Source organism: Natrix helvetica, assembly GCF_964273705.1.
Source record: "Natrix helvetica genome assembly, chromosome: 11".
Taxonomy (NCBI): Eukaryota; Metazoa; Chordata; class Lepidosauria; order Squamata; family Natricidae; genus Natrix; species Natrix helvetica.
Window position 1 is genome coordinate 9,116,555 of NC_138562.1, and position 15,256 is coordinate 9,131,810.

Genomic DNA, 15,256 nt, shown 5'->3' on the forward strand with positions numbered 1-15,256 from the left:
ATGGATGGATGGATGGATGGATGGATGGATGGATGGATGGATGATAGATAGATAGATAGATAGATAGATAGATAGATAGATAGATAGATAGATAGATAATGATGATAGATGATAGATAGATAGATAGATAGATAGATAGATAGATAGATAGATAGATAGATAGATAGATAGATAGATAGATAGATGATAGATTGATAGATAGATGATAGATAGATAGATGATAGATAATAGATAGATAGATAGATAGATAGATAGATAGATAGATAGATAGATAGATAGGTAGATAGATGATAGCTAGATAGCTAGATAGCTAGATGATGATAGATAGATAGATAGATAGATAGATAGATAGATAGATAGATAGATAGATAGATAGATAGATGATGATAGATAGATAGATAGATAGATAGATTGATTGATAGATGATAGATGATAGATAGATAGATAGATAGATAGATAGATAGATAGATAGATAGATAGATAGATAGATAGATAATAGATGATAGATAGATAATAGATGATAGATAGATAGATAGATAGATAGATAGATAGATAGATAGATAGATAGATAGATAGATAGATAGATAGATAGATAGATAGATAGATAGAGATAGATAATGGATGGATGGATGGATGGATGGATGGATGGATGGACAGAGGAAGGGACGGACGGACAGACAGACACAGACAAATAAATGTAGTGCTAAAAGATCCTTCAGAATTCTGATTTGCCAGTAATGAGCAAATGTGTTGATGCCACAGGAAAACATCAGGATAGCAATAGCCATGGGACTGCCTGAACCAGTCAAGAACACTGTTCCTGGTTCCAAATTACGCCATCTGTAATTGAGGTGCTGAAGTAGGAGTTGGACAACCTGTGTTGTGTTCCTGCCTTTGGCAGTGGAGGCCAAGTGGATGACTTTGGATCAGTCACAGCTTCTCAGGGTTAAGGCAGAAGGCAGCAACAAACCACTTGCCAAAATGTTGTCATGAAAACTTCAGGAACTAGTCTTCATAGTTAGGACCAACTCAAAGCCATGCGCACAAATGCATGTGTGCGCGCGCACCCATTGACCTACTACATTTTAAATAATAATAATAATAACTATCAACCTCCTCGCCCATCTTATATAAGAGTCCTAATTCACTAGAGAAGAGGCCCAAGGTAAATGCAATAATTGTATAAAAGTATATCTTTTATGCTTGACTGGGAATTATGTGTTGGGTCTGATTGTCCCTAAACTCCATTGCTGCACCAGACTGATGGCCAGGATTGAGTGTATAGAATGAAACATCAAGTGATTTATTTCCCAGGGAAAATAAAACAACGTAGACAGTTGCAACACTCTCCTGCGCTAGAAATTTTGAAGGTAATTATCAGGCAGATGTGACACTTCTGTTAATGAGTCATTACTTTCCTATTTTGAAACAAAAATGATGGCACTGCTTAATTTTGCAATGCTTTGGGCTCTCTCTATGTTATTCTGACATGCTTCTCGTAGGTGGCATTTTCTGTCTAATTAAACAATAACTCTCACCTCACTTGGGGCACATCACCTTTTTAAAAGGCATGCTGAGACTTAGAAGTTCCATCTGACAATCCTTGCATTGAGATTTTCATGGTGCCCGGATGGAAGAAGAAGCGTTGACTGAAAATAGTTCAGAAATCTCCGCTATAAAGCAGAACCATTAAACCTGATCATTACCTCATCAAGCTCCTTTTTTTTCAGTTGATAAATGTATGGGCCTTCCCCTGACTTAAGCATTCATGCTACAGCAAGTGGTCATTTGAGTAGGTCTGTCTGTCTGTCTGACTGTCTAGCACTGATATCTATCTAGCATTGATACTCAGGGAGCACCAAGGAACACTCCCCCCTCCCTCCCCCTCCCTCCCTCCCTCTCTCTCTTTCTCCTGTCTATCGTCTATCTATCATGCATCTGTCTATTTGCCTGTCTGTCTATCAATCTAACCTCTGTCTATCATCTATCTATCCATCTATCTTTTCCTTCTTTCTGTCTGTCTGTCTGTCTGCCTGCCTGCCTGCCTGCCTGTCTTTCTATCATCTATCATCTGTCTAGTATGTATCCATCCACCCATCTATTATCTATCCATCCATCCATCTCTTCCTTCTTTCTATCTATCTGTCTGTCTGCCTGCCTACCTACCTACCTACCTACCTCTATATGTCTATCATCTGGCTATTATTTGTCTTCCTGCTTCTGCTGCTTCTTCTGCTTCTTCTACTACTACTAGGATATTGTGGGGAGGCTGGGAAAGAAATAGAGAAGAAAGCAAAGAGGCAAAAGAAACAGAGTCAGTTGATAGATTTAGCTCATAAACAGGAACTTGGTCCACAGGATGAGATGTTTCTGGGAAGCAAGATTTCAGATCAATCAAAGAGACGCCACCTGAACAAACCCATTATACATAAGAGTTGGAAATGGCTCTTGCAGTTTCCAGGTTTTTGTATTTATTTCCCAGACTAGCAAGAAAGATATTTCACTGACGGTGTTCAGGTTGTCATCAACCTCCTCATTTAGAGGGGTACAGGCTAGGCATATACATATGTTAAGCTCAAACATAATTTGCTAACACACAAAGGCTTAGAGTTGGCTAGAACTGAAAACTGGAGTTCAGAGAAAAATACGCTTAAAAAGTCCAACTGTTTCTGGCGTAATTATCTCTAAAGGAGGCAAAGTCATAAACAGAGAAACTGTTGGTAAAATAATGCAGACAATTACTGGGACTTAAGACTGGAAATAAACAGTTTTCCATTGTCTTGTAAGGTAAGTAAGAGAAAAGGTAAACTATTATGTAGCACTGCTGTTTTCAATCAAACCCTTTCAAACTTGTATATGTAGACCCGATTAAAAAAAAAAAGTCCTCCATTTTGTTACAAGGAAAACAAATCAACTCCACAGGTTTTGGGGTTTTTTTAAGAGTCCTCAGTTATTCTTGTGCTGCTTAGAAAATCCTTTCACACGAAAACTACAATGAGAAAACAAAAGGCATTTGATTGACTGCAGTTTAATAGTATCAACCATATCATTGCATTTTCATATACAAACTTATCAAACTGAAGATTGAAGAAGGAAAAATATTGTAAAAATAATCTCTAAAACAAGCTAAGCTTTGGGTGAAGCCTTACTTACAAAGTCAACATAGGGACATAGAACTCTGGATTGTGGATATGGTACCCTGCTTCCCCGAAAATAAGACCTCCCCGGACAATAAGCCCAATCGGGCTTTTGAGCCCATGGGCTAAAATAAGCCCTCCCCCGAAAATAAGCCCTCCCCGAAAATATTGCAACACAGCAGCAGCCATGAGGTGACCACGCTTGCCGCCTCCTGCACCTCAAAAATAATAAGACCCCCCCCTGAAAATAAGGCCAAAATAAAATAAGAACCTGTTTATTTTTGTGGGGAAATGCTAGTTTTACAAGAAATATTCCAGTGATTTAAAATACTTATTGATTTGTTTGCATTGGCAAAAGACTCCTGTATCTGACATGGGCAACCTTATAAATCTAATGAATAATTTCTTATTTTCTGTATTAAAAATGTACCTATACATCCACCCATATATACACAGAGGGCGAGAGAGGTCATTCTTTGTGTAAAAGTAATACATATTCAGTTATTTACCCTTTGTTGTTTACTTATAATCTTCTGTAGGAAAGTTTATCTGAAACCCTTTGGGATAAGTATAACTTTCAGGATATTGGGGGGGGGAAACCCCATCGTTTTGTTGGTTTTCCTGTGTTTATAGATACTTTTCTCCCTTATTTCCTTGCATCCTCCACTTTTGGTGACAATGGACACAAAGATACAATTTTTGCACTTAAAGGAAGAATCTTCTTCAAGTCAAGCTTGACTCTTGGATATGTCCTAAGCTGCAAAAGTCTGTTTAATAGTCTGATCTGGTCTGGTCTGTTTTTTGCTGTCCTAGTCCCGTGATGGCGAACCCTAGGGCACGTGTTCCATAGGTGGCACATGGAGCCTTCTCTGCAGGCTCACGAGCCGTCGGCCAGCTCAGCTCCACTGCGGACGTGCACCCTCCTCCCGCTGGCCACCTGATTTTCAGGTCTCTGCAGTGCATGTGGGAGAAGTGCGCCCATGCACAGGGAGTGGGGAGTGGGGTCTTGTGCACATGTGCAGGGGGTGGAGGGAGCGTAAGGGGTGTGCCGTCCTCCCGCACCCTGTTTTTGGTCCCGGGAGGCTTCAGGAAGGCCTGCTTTCCCAAAACGGGGAGCAGGGGTTCACCGGGCATGCACGGGGGGGGAGGTTCGTGCACACATGTTCAGGGGGTGGTGCGCATTGCATTATGGGTGTGGCCATGCACACACGCGGTTGCACACGCACACATGATTTTGGCAGGCGAGGAGAAAAAGTGTAGCCATCACTGTCCCAGTCCTAGACTTTTCTATGAATATTCAAGGACTAAACCAGTTGGACCTTGTTTAACTCCTGAGCCAAGACTAGATCAACCTGGTGCCACCATCCTCTGAGGCTTATTCCCACTGTCAACCTCAGTCCAAGGAGATGAATCATCCATGGGCTCTTTTTTTAATGAATTGCCAAATCACTCATCCCCTTCCTGGGGCTTGCTTTCTGCTCCCTAACTTGGAAAATGTTATTTATACCTATTCTAGTCTTTGGCAGATAGCAGTTGTTTCCAGTTGCCTGTCATCGCAACAATGATAAGTCCCGTAAAACCAGGAGTTATCATGATAACCATACCATACTCTTTAATAATTGATATGAACTCACTTAATTCTAGAGCCAAATAACTTTACTAATAGTTGCTTAATCATTATTAACGTTACTATCACTTGCTGTTTATACTTACTTCTTTTGTAGATGTTTTAATTACAATCTTTGAATTGTAAACCACCCATAGTCACCTGGCTGAATGGAATATATAGAAAATGAATGAATGAAATGGTTGCAAGACAAAAGCTTTTCTATAAAATATCTTTTTAAGCTCTGAAATAATAAAATATTGCAGAATTCCATTGTATTTAATGTTTAGTTTAGTTTAGTTTATTAAATTTATAAACCGCCCCCTCTCCCCGAAGGGACTCGGGGCGGTGTACAGACAATAAATATATACTAGACAACAAAACAAAACACAAAGCCCCAGACAAAACAACTTTAGCACACAGTCTGTACAGTACCATAAACTAACTAATAATTAAAACCAATTTAAAAAGTTAAAATACCCCAAAAGTTTAAAAAATTTAAAATGCCATCCAGGAAGGTCAGGATTAAATTGTACTTATACCTATCATTGCGATTAGGCCAGGCCAGCTAATTGGAACAAGTGGGTCTAATGTGATAGATGCTCTTCTGAATATTAAAAGACCATCTTTTTTTTTTCTTTTAATATTGGCATATGTTGCCAGAATGGTGTGTAAAACTTACGGCTTGCCATAGCATAAACACTAAGAGCAATTAATTCACAAAAACAATGTTGAAGAATTAAATACATCTGTTTCAGGCCCAGCTTATGCTCAAGAGTTCCCTGCTATATATTCCTATGAGTGTCACTCCCTGCTCCCTTCATAACAGAATAACAGAATATTAGAGTTGGAAGGGACCTTTGAGGTCTTCTAGTCCAACCCCCTGCTCAGGAAACCTACTACCTCACTGCTCAGGGAACCCTATCCAGTGTTGAAGCATCCACAATTTCTGGAGGCAAGTCGTTCCACTGATGAATTGTTCTCACTGTCAGGAAATTTCTCTTTTGTTCTAGGTTGCTTCTCTCCTTGATTAGTTTCCCTCCAGTGCTTCTTGTCCTGCTTTCAGGTGCTTTGAACAATAGGTTAAGCTATTTTTCTTTGTGGCAACCCCTGAGATATTGGAAGACTGCTATCATGTCTCCCCTACTCCTTCTTTTCATCAAATTAGACATACCCAGTTCCTGCAACCATTCTTCGTATGTTTTCGCCTCCAGTCCCCTAATCCTCTTTGTTGCTCTTCTCTGCACTCTTTCTAGAGTCTCCACATCTTTTTTACATTGTGGCGACCAAAACTGGATGCAGTATTCCAAGTACCAAGGCATTATAAAGTGATGTTAAATATTTATAATATAAATTATAAAGTGGTATTAAATCATGTTGTTTTTCAGAGATTTTTAATTGCAATAGCTAGCAACAAGGAGAAAGAAGGAAAAATAGCAGGGGGGGGGGGGTAACCTGTATTAAGGAATGCAAAGTTTTCCATTACAGTGTGTTGTTTTTGTCTCTACCAATACGTTATATTTGTAAACCATGGAAGAAGAAAAAAAGGTTCCCTTGGATAGATTGGAATCTGTTCCCTTCCAGGCACTACCTGGAGGAAAAAAGTGTTGATTTTGTTATTCATTTTTGCTTGGTTTGTAGATTGTATATTTAAGTATTCTGAACTGCTATTTTCAGCAGTTTTGCTCTTGTGTAAAGATTGCCCCATTTTATCAGACAGATGGCAAAGGCATCATTGATGTGTTAAAATAGAGCTATCAACTCTGCACGTTTTCATCCAGATTGATAAAAGTTGGATTTATGAGACTATTGTTACTATCTAAGCACCACCATTTTGTGGCACTAATACTCAGAAAATAAATAACATTGTCCTGGCAAAGGAATGCTAATACTCTTGTTGAACTAGCAATTTAAAGCAAATTGTAGCCAGCAGTTCCTTGAGGGGGCCTAACTTAATGACCATCTTAGCTTTTCTAAAAATAATACAATTGCCACTTCTTATCGACCCATTCAAAATCTTTACTTTAAAGGACAAATGAAACTGATTTCTGATTGACACATTTCCTTAGCCATTTTCAAGCTGCCCTTTTTTTATGTCTGAACTTTTGCTGTTAAGTTCGGGATCATTCTGAATTAATTTTGTAATTTTTGTTCATTATGGAATGGCAAATATATTCAGAATTTTGTGGGGAGGGAGAAACCAAACCCCCCGATTGACATGCTTGATTGGCATGTGACTGGCAGCAATCTGCTCTGGACATTAATGGAAAAATAGATAGCCACGTTTTGAAGAAAAAGGGGAAGAAAATCAAATTGCCATCTTTTCTCCATTAAGACCATTCTCAGAATGAGAAAGAAAGCCCAAACAGAATTTACCATATTCTCCTTCTTTTTCCATATTCTGTTGCTGGTGTTGCTTCTTGAAAGATGAGTGAGGGATTTGCTGTAAGGTTCACTGGTGGGCCTCCCATGAAACAGGCCAAATGATGAGAAGACACGCAGTGTTCTCGGGGTGGGAGCGCACAGGTCTAACTCTGCACGTCCCTTTTATTGGTTTCAATAGGGTGGGTGGATACAAATTCATAAACAATTTTTGGGAACTACGTAAGGAAAGATACAATTTCATGTATGGAAAACTTCACACGTAAATATATCCATTGGTTAGACAGTCAGAGATATCACAGTGAGGGAAGGAATGTTATCTCTGAATCCCTTTTATTGCGGCCATAAATGAAATGTTATCTTCGGGAGACTCCTTTGTGTTCGGGAGACTCCTTGCATATTTCAGCCGAAGTGTGAGACTAGAGGCGCCAAATAAATCAGAGAGTCCAACATAAATCAGAAGATCACAACAATTTGCTGCAATGGTGGGATTCGGATTTTTTTACTACCGGTTATGTGGGTGTGGCTTGGCTTGGTGGGCGTGGCAAGGGAAGGATACTGTAAAATCTCCATTCCCTCCCGATCAGCTGGGACCTGGGAGGCAGAGAATAGATGGGGGTGGGGCCAGTCAAACATGGTATTAACTGATCCAAACAAACTTCTCCAGAACTCGTCAGAACCTGCTGAATTTCACCTCTGATTTGCTGGCCTCTTGCTTCAGAAATGCCTTCCATCAGATTTCAGAACAACCATATTTTCTTCCCATTGTGCCAAGTATGTGTACAGATGTTACTCTTCTTGCAACTTTTCTTTTTTTAATACATTTTTAATTAATTTATTATTTTTACAAACATATTATTGAGTGAGCAGTGTGGCACCTGGGTATACATACATTCTAATGCAAATAAAACTAATAGCATTAGTCATTGTTATTACTCTAAACCAGGGGTGTCCAAACTTGGCAACTTTAAGACTTGTGGACTTCAACTCCCAGAATTCCCCAGCCAGCTGGCTGGGGAATTCTGGGAGTTGAAGTCCACAAGTCTTAAAGTTGCCAAGTTTGGACACCCCTGCTCTAAACCAATTAACATATTTCTAATAGTAATACATATTTATATAGCAATCTGTAACTATTGATTGTTCCACATTTCCTCTTATTATTGCTCTTATTTTATTATATAAAAGTGTATACACTAATATTCCCCTTTTATTTATATTTTCTTATTCTAACTTTTAATCATAACATTCTTTGTTAAAAAAAACATTTTCTTTCTATCCTACCTAACTTTTAATCATGTCACCTACCTAAAAAAAAAAAAAGAAGAAGAAGAAGAAGGGCGAGAGAGAGGAAAAGAGAAGTAAATCAAAGCGACACCAACACTGAAAAATAATCTATCCATCATTTCTTACCCGCTTTAATAATTAATTGCCAGGATTTTTTTTTCTTTTTGACGTGTCTCCCATATTCCTCTCTAACCTCTTTATGTCTTTCTACATCTGCTCCTTGGCTGTTCAATTTGAGTATTGTTTCCACCTCTATCACTTACAACTTTTCATTTAGAGACCATTTGAAGTTACCGTATCTAAACCCTTCTTTTTTTTGCAAAAGTCTGCTTTCAACATTCTTTCTGGAGAGCAGTTTTACATAAGAGCCTAGATGAGCACTGCCCGCTAGAGTCGGGAACGACTAGCACATATGTGTGAGTGGCATCTTTACCTTTATTCCAACAACTGTTACGGTGGCTAAAGTTAAGACCTTTTAAGTATCAATGATTACAGTGGAACAGATAAACAGCAAAGGCTTGTGTTTTTCAACACATTGATATCTGCAGGTTTAAATTCTTTTTCATGGATTTCGTAAGAAAATTTGTGTATTAAAATATGTAGATATTGGCGTTTCAATATCCAGATTCACTCTTTTAGTGTGTAAATGGATGTCGGTTTCAAAGCTGCAAAGCTGTTGAAAATATAGATTAAATCTTTATGCAATATTAACTTCTTCACACACACGCAAACACCTCTACTAGGTAAATAATTAATCAAACAGCTGCAGTTAATATTCTGTTACATATATTTTTCACACTTAACTTCCCAATAATTTCCTGTTCCAATTGTTGATGAGAACTTCCCCTTACTTTTATCAATGTTATCTTGTGAGATATCTCAGTAGATAATGATTCTACTTTTAATATTGCTTTAATTAACATTATCATCATTACATAATAACATTGTCATTATTATGAGTTATTATCTCATAATAATTAAATCCAAGACAACATCTAGTTATCCCTGTCTATAGGGCTATTCCAGATTTTAATATCTCTTTGATACATCTTGATGTCAATATGTAAAGAAGCCAGAAAACTTTGAACATAATGTATATACCACTAAAGCTCTTGCTTCTATCATTTTAACTAGTGCATAATAGGGCAATGATTTTTGAACCAATATATCTCAAATGGGCTAATTCACAGAATGCAAACAAAATCCAGGATCCATATGCCAGAGGGAATAAAGTTTGGGGAAATTACCATATATTTGATTAATAAATATATATAAAAAATAAAGTTGTAGCTACTTCAGCTCTGCTGGGCTGCAGCTGCAGTTATGTGATGCTCACTTTGAATGTTCTATGACAGTTTCCCAGCCACTCTTGCAATCCCTTGCTCCCTCCATCCAGCAGTAGCCAAGTTACCTGCTTGCTGGGAAGGGAAGGGAAATATCTTGATTATCTCCCAAGGCACCGTAAAGGTAGTCAAAGTTCTGCCTTATTTTTTTTAAAGAAATAGTAATTATTATAAATTATAAAACAAGGTATATGCATGTTGGCATCCACAACATAATTTCAGAGAAACATATTTACAAAAGAATTTCTTCCAGAATTTGTTGACTTTCAAATATGTTGGACTCTTTCAGAACTTAACGTTCAGTATACAATAATATTAAAAGGGATGTTGAAGCTGGCACTTCCTTGCATTCAAACGGTACCCCTGCAAATTGTCAACATGTGCTTATTGTGTATGCCTGAAATCTGCACGCCCACAGATGCATATGCTCTCAAACTGATGAAATGCTTCATACAGCATATTGAGAATAAATCAGCATCTAAAAGTAAATTTACCATGAAGCACAGCTGGGCTACCACCATGGAGATTAAGAAGCAGTTGGCATTTCTTCTGGGTGAACTCCAAAACTGCCCTGAGGATTAGAATACGTCTGCAGATATATTGGACGGCTTGTGCAGCAAGATATTATGAAATGTTACAGGCTGTATAAATAAAGCACTTAATATTTCCTCACTGGTTTTCTATTTTGATCAGTGCTACACTCTTGCACCATTAGTGCCCCGCAAACGAAAACCAACAACAATCACCCTCTCTTTATAGGGTTTGGAATTGTTATTATTAATTCATCATTAGAAATGATTTGCGTTAATTGAATAAAGCATTCTGGAATTGTGGTTTAGAAGCCAGTTAGCTTACGGCACTTGAAAGTGGCAGGACATCCAACGTTCTTAGACAAAGGAGTACAAAAGACATCAGAAATTGGCAATGTCCTCTGTGATGTTCATATGAGCTGTAGCAGGGCTTGATTGGGGATGCAGGGGCAGAATGGCTTAATGATGCTGGAAGTAGCAGTCAGAAATGGTCTGCACTCCAGCAGTTTGAGCCCAGCTCCGCAAGACGGAGTGGGTGCCCATTGCTAGTTCCCTGGCTCCTGCCCACTCAGCAGTTTGAAAGCATATTGCGAGTAGATAAATGGGTACCACTTTGGTGGGAAAACCCTAGCTGCGCTTGCGTGTGCAAGAGAGCAGAAGCCAGTGCTGTACCTGGCCAAGACGAGGCAAGACGAGACTGGCGGAGGAACTGAGAAGAGTCAGCAACCTGAGCGTCACTAGTCAGCTCGTGTAAAGCTAGTTTTGCTTTCCGCGGTGCAGCAAGGATAGGCGCGCAAATGCCAAACAGAATGAACTGGCCATTAGGTTGCCAGGACTGCACAGTCTCTGGCATTTGTAGATTGTAGATGGTAGGTGAGTGATGGCGAGCTTTTTCGGCACCGAATGCCCAAAAGATTGCATGGAAATGTTGCACACGCTCATCGGGGCCATGTTCTGGAAAAGTCGAACTTCCAGGCTCTAGTGCTCATGCGTGCCCCGCTCATGCGGGGCCGGCATGCATGTTCAGGCTGGTTTTCAGCACCGTCACTCATGCGAAGGGATCGTGATCCAGAAAAGCCAAACTTCCGGGTTCTGGCATGCGTACACACCCAACAATGAGCTGGCCGGCGTGCATGTGCACACTGGGTTTTAGCACTACTGTGGAAGTGAAGGACAGCTGAAATAAACCCAGAAGACAAACAGGCAGGGCCATGCATGCCGGGCGACATGACTTTGCGTGCCACTTTGGGCATGCATGCCATAGGTTCGCCATCACACTGGTAGACCATACACTAAATAAATAAAGCCTTGATTGCTAAAGTTTGATAAACAATGATTGTCTCTTGAAATTTGGAATTATTTTTACATGGGGGAAATTACACTTGAGCTACCAAATATGACGGCCCATTGTCTGAAGACTGTTCATCACTGGCCAGAAAGTAACTCCAAGGATCCATCTTTTCCTATGGATGCATCGGAAGTTTTATAAACTCTAACCCAGCCTTATGAAAATGTATTGAACGAAAGAGGCTACGGAATGTCAAATATGCATTTGGCCTAATGCCAGTTAAACAGATTCCTCAAAATCTAATTTAAAAAAGAAAATAGTAAAATGCATACTCAGAGTACATAGGCTGCAGCTTATGTTTATTAAAAAAAATGCATAATCAATGGGAAAGGATGTGTTTTACACTTTAAAAAATCAGAACCAGATTTCTCCATAGTAAGCTCTATTGAATGGAATTAAATTAACTATTAAGGGAACATGTCTACGGAGGTACAGTTAATAATCCCATGCATTCTCTCTATGTGAAACCATTTGACCTGCCCGATGTATTTCCAGCACCATGGACAGCAAACTGGACCTAATAGCATCATCATTTAAATGCTGGGATGATGAACTTGCATCTGCAAATCTGATTCGCATAACTAAGTCACACAGCATTTTCACAATGATGTCATTACACACATTTCATTGTTGGCCCTCGCTGCAAATGTCCCGGGTGTTTTTTTCTGCCTTCCTCCATCTGCAAGTGAAACTGGTGTTTCCAACTTAGATCTTGGTCTTATTTTATCTAGGCATTTCCTGTTTAAACATGGATCTGGATCTTCAGCGATTTTCAGTGCTGCTAGTCAGAACTATCCTCTGACTTCTAACACAGTTTACTCGCCGCCTCCACGGCCGCTTCCTCGAACGACTTTCTCACGGCCCGCTTTCGCTTTCAACAAGCCTTACAGATGTTGCAACTGGAAGTGCACCGCCTTGAGTGCGACGGCAATCACAGTCACACTGGCCCTGTTGCTTGCTTATGTGATTGGTAAGTCCTGTTCAGCTTTATTGCCTCTCTTGTTCGCACTCCTGTTGCTGAGGTTTGGAGGAAGAATTAGAGGTTTAGCTCATTATTCAGAAGCAAATCTTGTGGCGCAGTGGTTAGAGTGCAGCACTGCAGGCTACTTCTGCTGACTGCTGGCTGACTGCCATTTGACAGTTCAAATCTCACCAGGCTCAAGGTTGACTCAGCCTTCCACCCTTCTGAGGTGGGTCAAGTGAGGACCTAAATTGTGGAGGGGAGGGCAATATACTCACTCTGCAAACCGCTTAGAGAGGGCTGTAAAAGAACTGTAAAGCACCATACAAGTCTAAGTGCTATTGCTATCAATAATAGATAATGCAGTTGTGATGTTTTTCTTGCACTTATTGTTCCTTTTGCTTTAATGAGTGTCACCGAGCTGTTTTTGTACTGATATGAATATTAAGTCCATAATGGTATGTGGCTTTAGGAGACAGGTCAAAGAGATATTGCCAGGGGAATGGTTAGATAAAAGTCAGTTTATCCCACGTCGGAAATGTGGACAGAGGAAGAAGCTCAGAAGACACCTTCTCTAGTTTCTTGGGATATGTAGAGCGGCGATGGTGAACAAGTGGCGAAAAGGAAGCACGCATGCGCTCGTCTGGGCCACAACCAGGAAGAGGAGCTGCCCAGGGGGCATGCACATGCCGGGAAATGAACTTCCAGTTTCTGGCACGCATGCAGTTCTTCTGGTTACTGGTGCGCATCCGTGCCTGACAATCAGCTGGCTAGAACGCATGCGCATGCCAAAAAATGGAAGACCTGTTCTTCCTGTTTCTGGGACTGCCGCATGCACGAAGGCCGGCTGATCATTGTACGCACATGCATGCCAGAAATGGCATGCAGAAAAGGCGCCGTCGCATGTGCCAGGTGGCATGGCTCCGCATGCCAATTCTGGCACATGTGCCATAGGTTTGCCATCACACATGTAGAGGATAGGGGAAAGATATCCAGGTAGTCCTCAACTTACAAGTTTGTTTTATGACGGTTTGAATTTACAACAGCACTGAAAAAAGTGACTTGTGACCATTTTTCACACTTAATGACCATGGCAGTATCCCCAGGGTCATGTGATTTGCATTTGAATGCTTGACAATTGGTTCATACTTATGACGATGTTGGGGTCACGTGTGCAACCTTCTGACAAGCGAAGTCAATGGGAAATCCAGATTCACTTAAACTTAAATTCACTTAAGTTACTAATTTAACAACTTCAGTGATTCATTTAACAAATGTGGCAAGAAAAGTCGTAAAATGGGGGCAAAACTCAACAGCATAAATTTTGGGCTCAATTGTGGCTGTAACTTGAGGACTACCTATATATACTTGCAGACTTGCAAGATTGATGTCAACTTTGTGAGATAGGCCAGGGTGGAGACTTAGCTTAATGAGCTAATTCTAATTTATGTAAGGTTGTAAGGTTATAATAACAGAATCTTGTACATCAGAAAGAACATTTCCCCCCGTATCTTTTACAGGAAGATTTAGCATCTATGTTTGATTATAAACTGTTTAACATTCAATGACCTGGTAGATTTTTATTTTATTTTTAAAAAAGAATAAGATCTACAACCAAGGACCAATCAATAAAACAAATACAGGGACAGGGAAAGGCGATGATCTAAACATATGTCAGATCAAATATAGGCTTATATGTTGCAATTAGCATTATTGTTCTTTCTTCATTGTATTGACCAAATTTCCACTGACTCCAAGAACCTTTGTAGAAAACAAAGGTTTACACTAACAACACTAACAAGTAAGCAAAAATCAATCCAAAATGTAACTTCTCTTTAGGCAGAGAGTTCACAAGCTGCCTTCAAGAGTTCAAAGAGCATATAGTATCTACATCTACTTTCAAGCGTCTTCTTCTCTAACACCACAATTCAAAACAACCGTGTTCACTCTCATTTGAAGGGGAGTTGAGAGTGAACATGCTTGTCTGGAATTATCATGTTGGAGAGGCCTCTTGAGAATTCCTTGGACTGCAAGGAGATCAAATCAGTCAATCCTAAAGGAAAACAACCCTGATTGTCCTTTGGAAGGGCAGATGCTGAAGCTGAAGCTCAAGTACTTTGGCCACCTAATGAGACTCCTTGGAGAAGACCCTGATGTTGGGAAAGATGGAAGGCAACAGGAGAAGAGGATGGCAGAAGTTGAGATGGTTAGATAGTGTCATCAGCCCAATGAACATGAATTTGGGAAAACTCAGAGAGAGAGTGGTGGACAGGGGGACCTGACATGCTATGGGCCATGGGATCATGAATAGGCACACAGGACTTAGCAACTGAATGACAAGATCAACACTTGTCTTGACGACCTTCATGAATAGATGGGGAGGGCCTACAGCTATAGAAGTCAATTCACAGAGGTCTGAATCCTAAACATTTACCAAGAATGGTGGTGAGAATGTGAAAGGGGAAGCGAGGGCTGAAGACCCTTGACTCTTCTTCATTTGATGTATTTGAAAAGGCCAAATGCACATTGATTACCTGAAGAATAATCACGATTCCCTGGATTGTTTTTAATGAGTAACTCTTCCATTAGATGCTGCAAATAGCCATCACCTTACAGGGCAAGATTCCAATTAAGGTCCAATCTACTAAAATACTTTTGGGCATCA

General features: G+C 39.9%; 1 protein-coding gene across 1 annotated transcript in view; it reads left to right on the top strand.

The window, feature by feature from the left end:
- TENM1 (teneurin transmembrane protein 1) overlaps positions 1 to 15,256 on the top strand; it is a 384,715-nt gene that overhangs the window by 219,532 nt on the left and 149,927 nt on the right. The window contains exon 5 of the mRNA XM_081964396.1: positions 12,362 to 12,600. Coding sequence (XP_081820522.1) covers positions 12,362 to 12,600 — 239 coding nt within the window. The remainder of the gene's footprint in view (positions 1 to 12,361; positions 12,601 to 15,256) is intronic.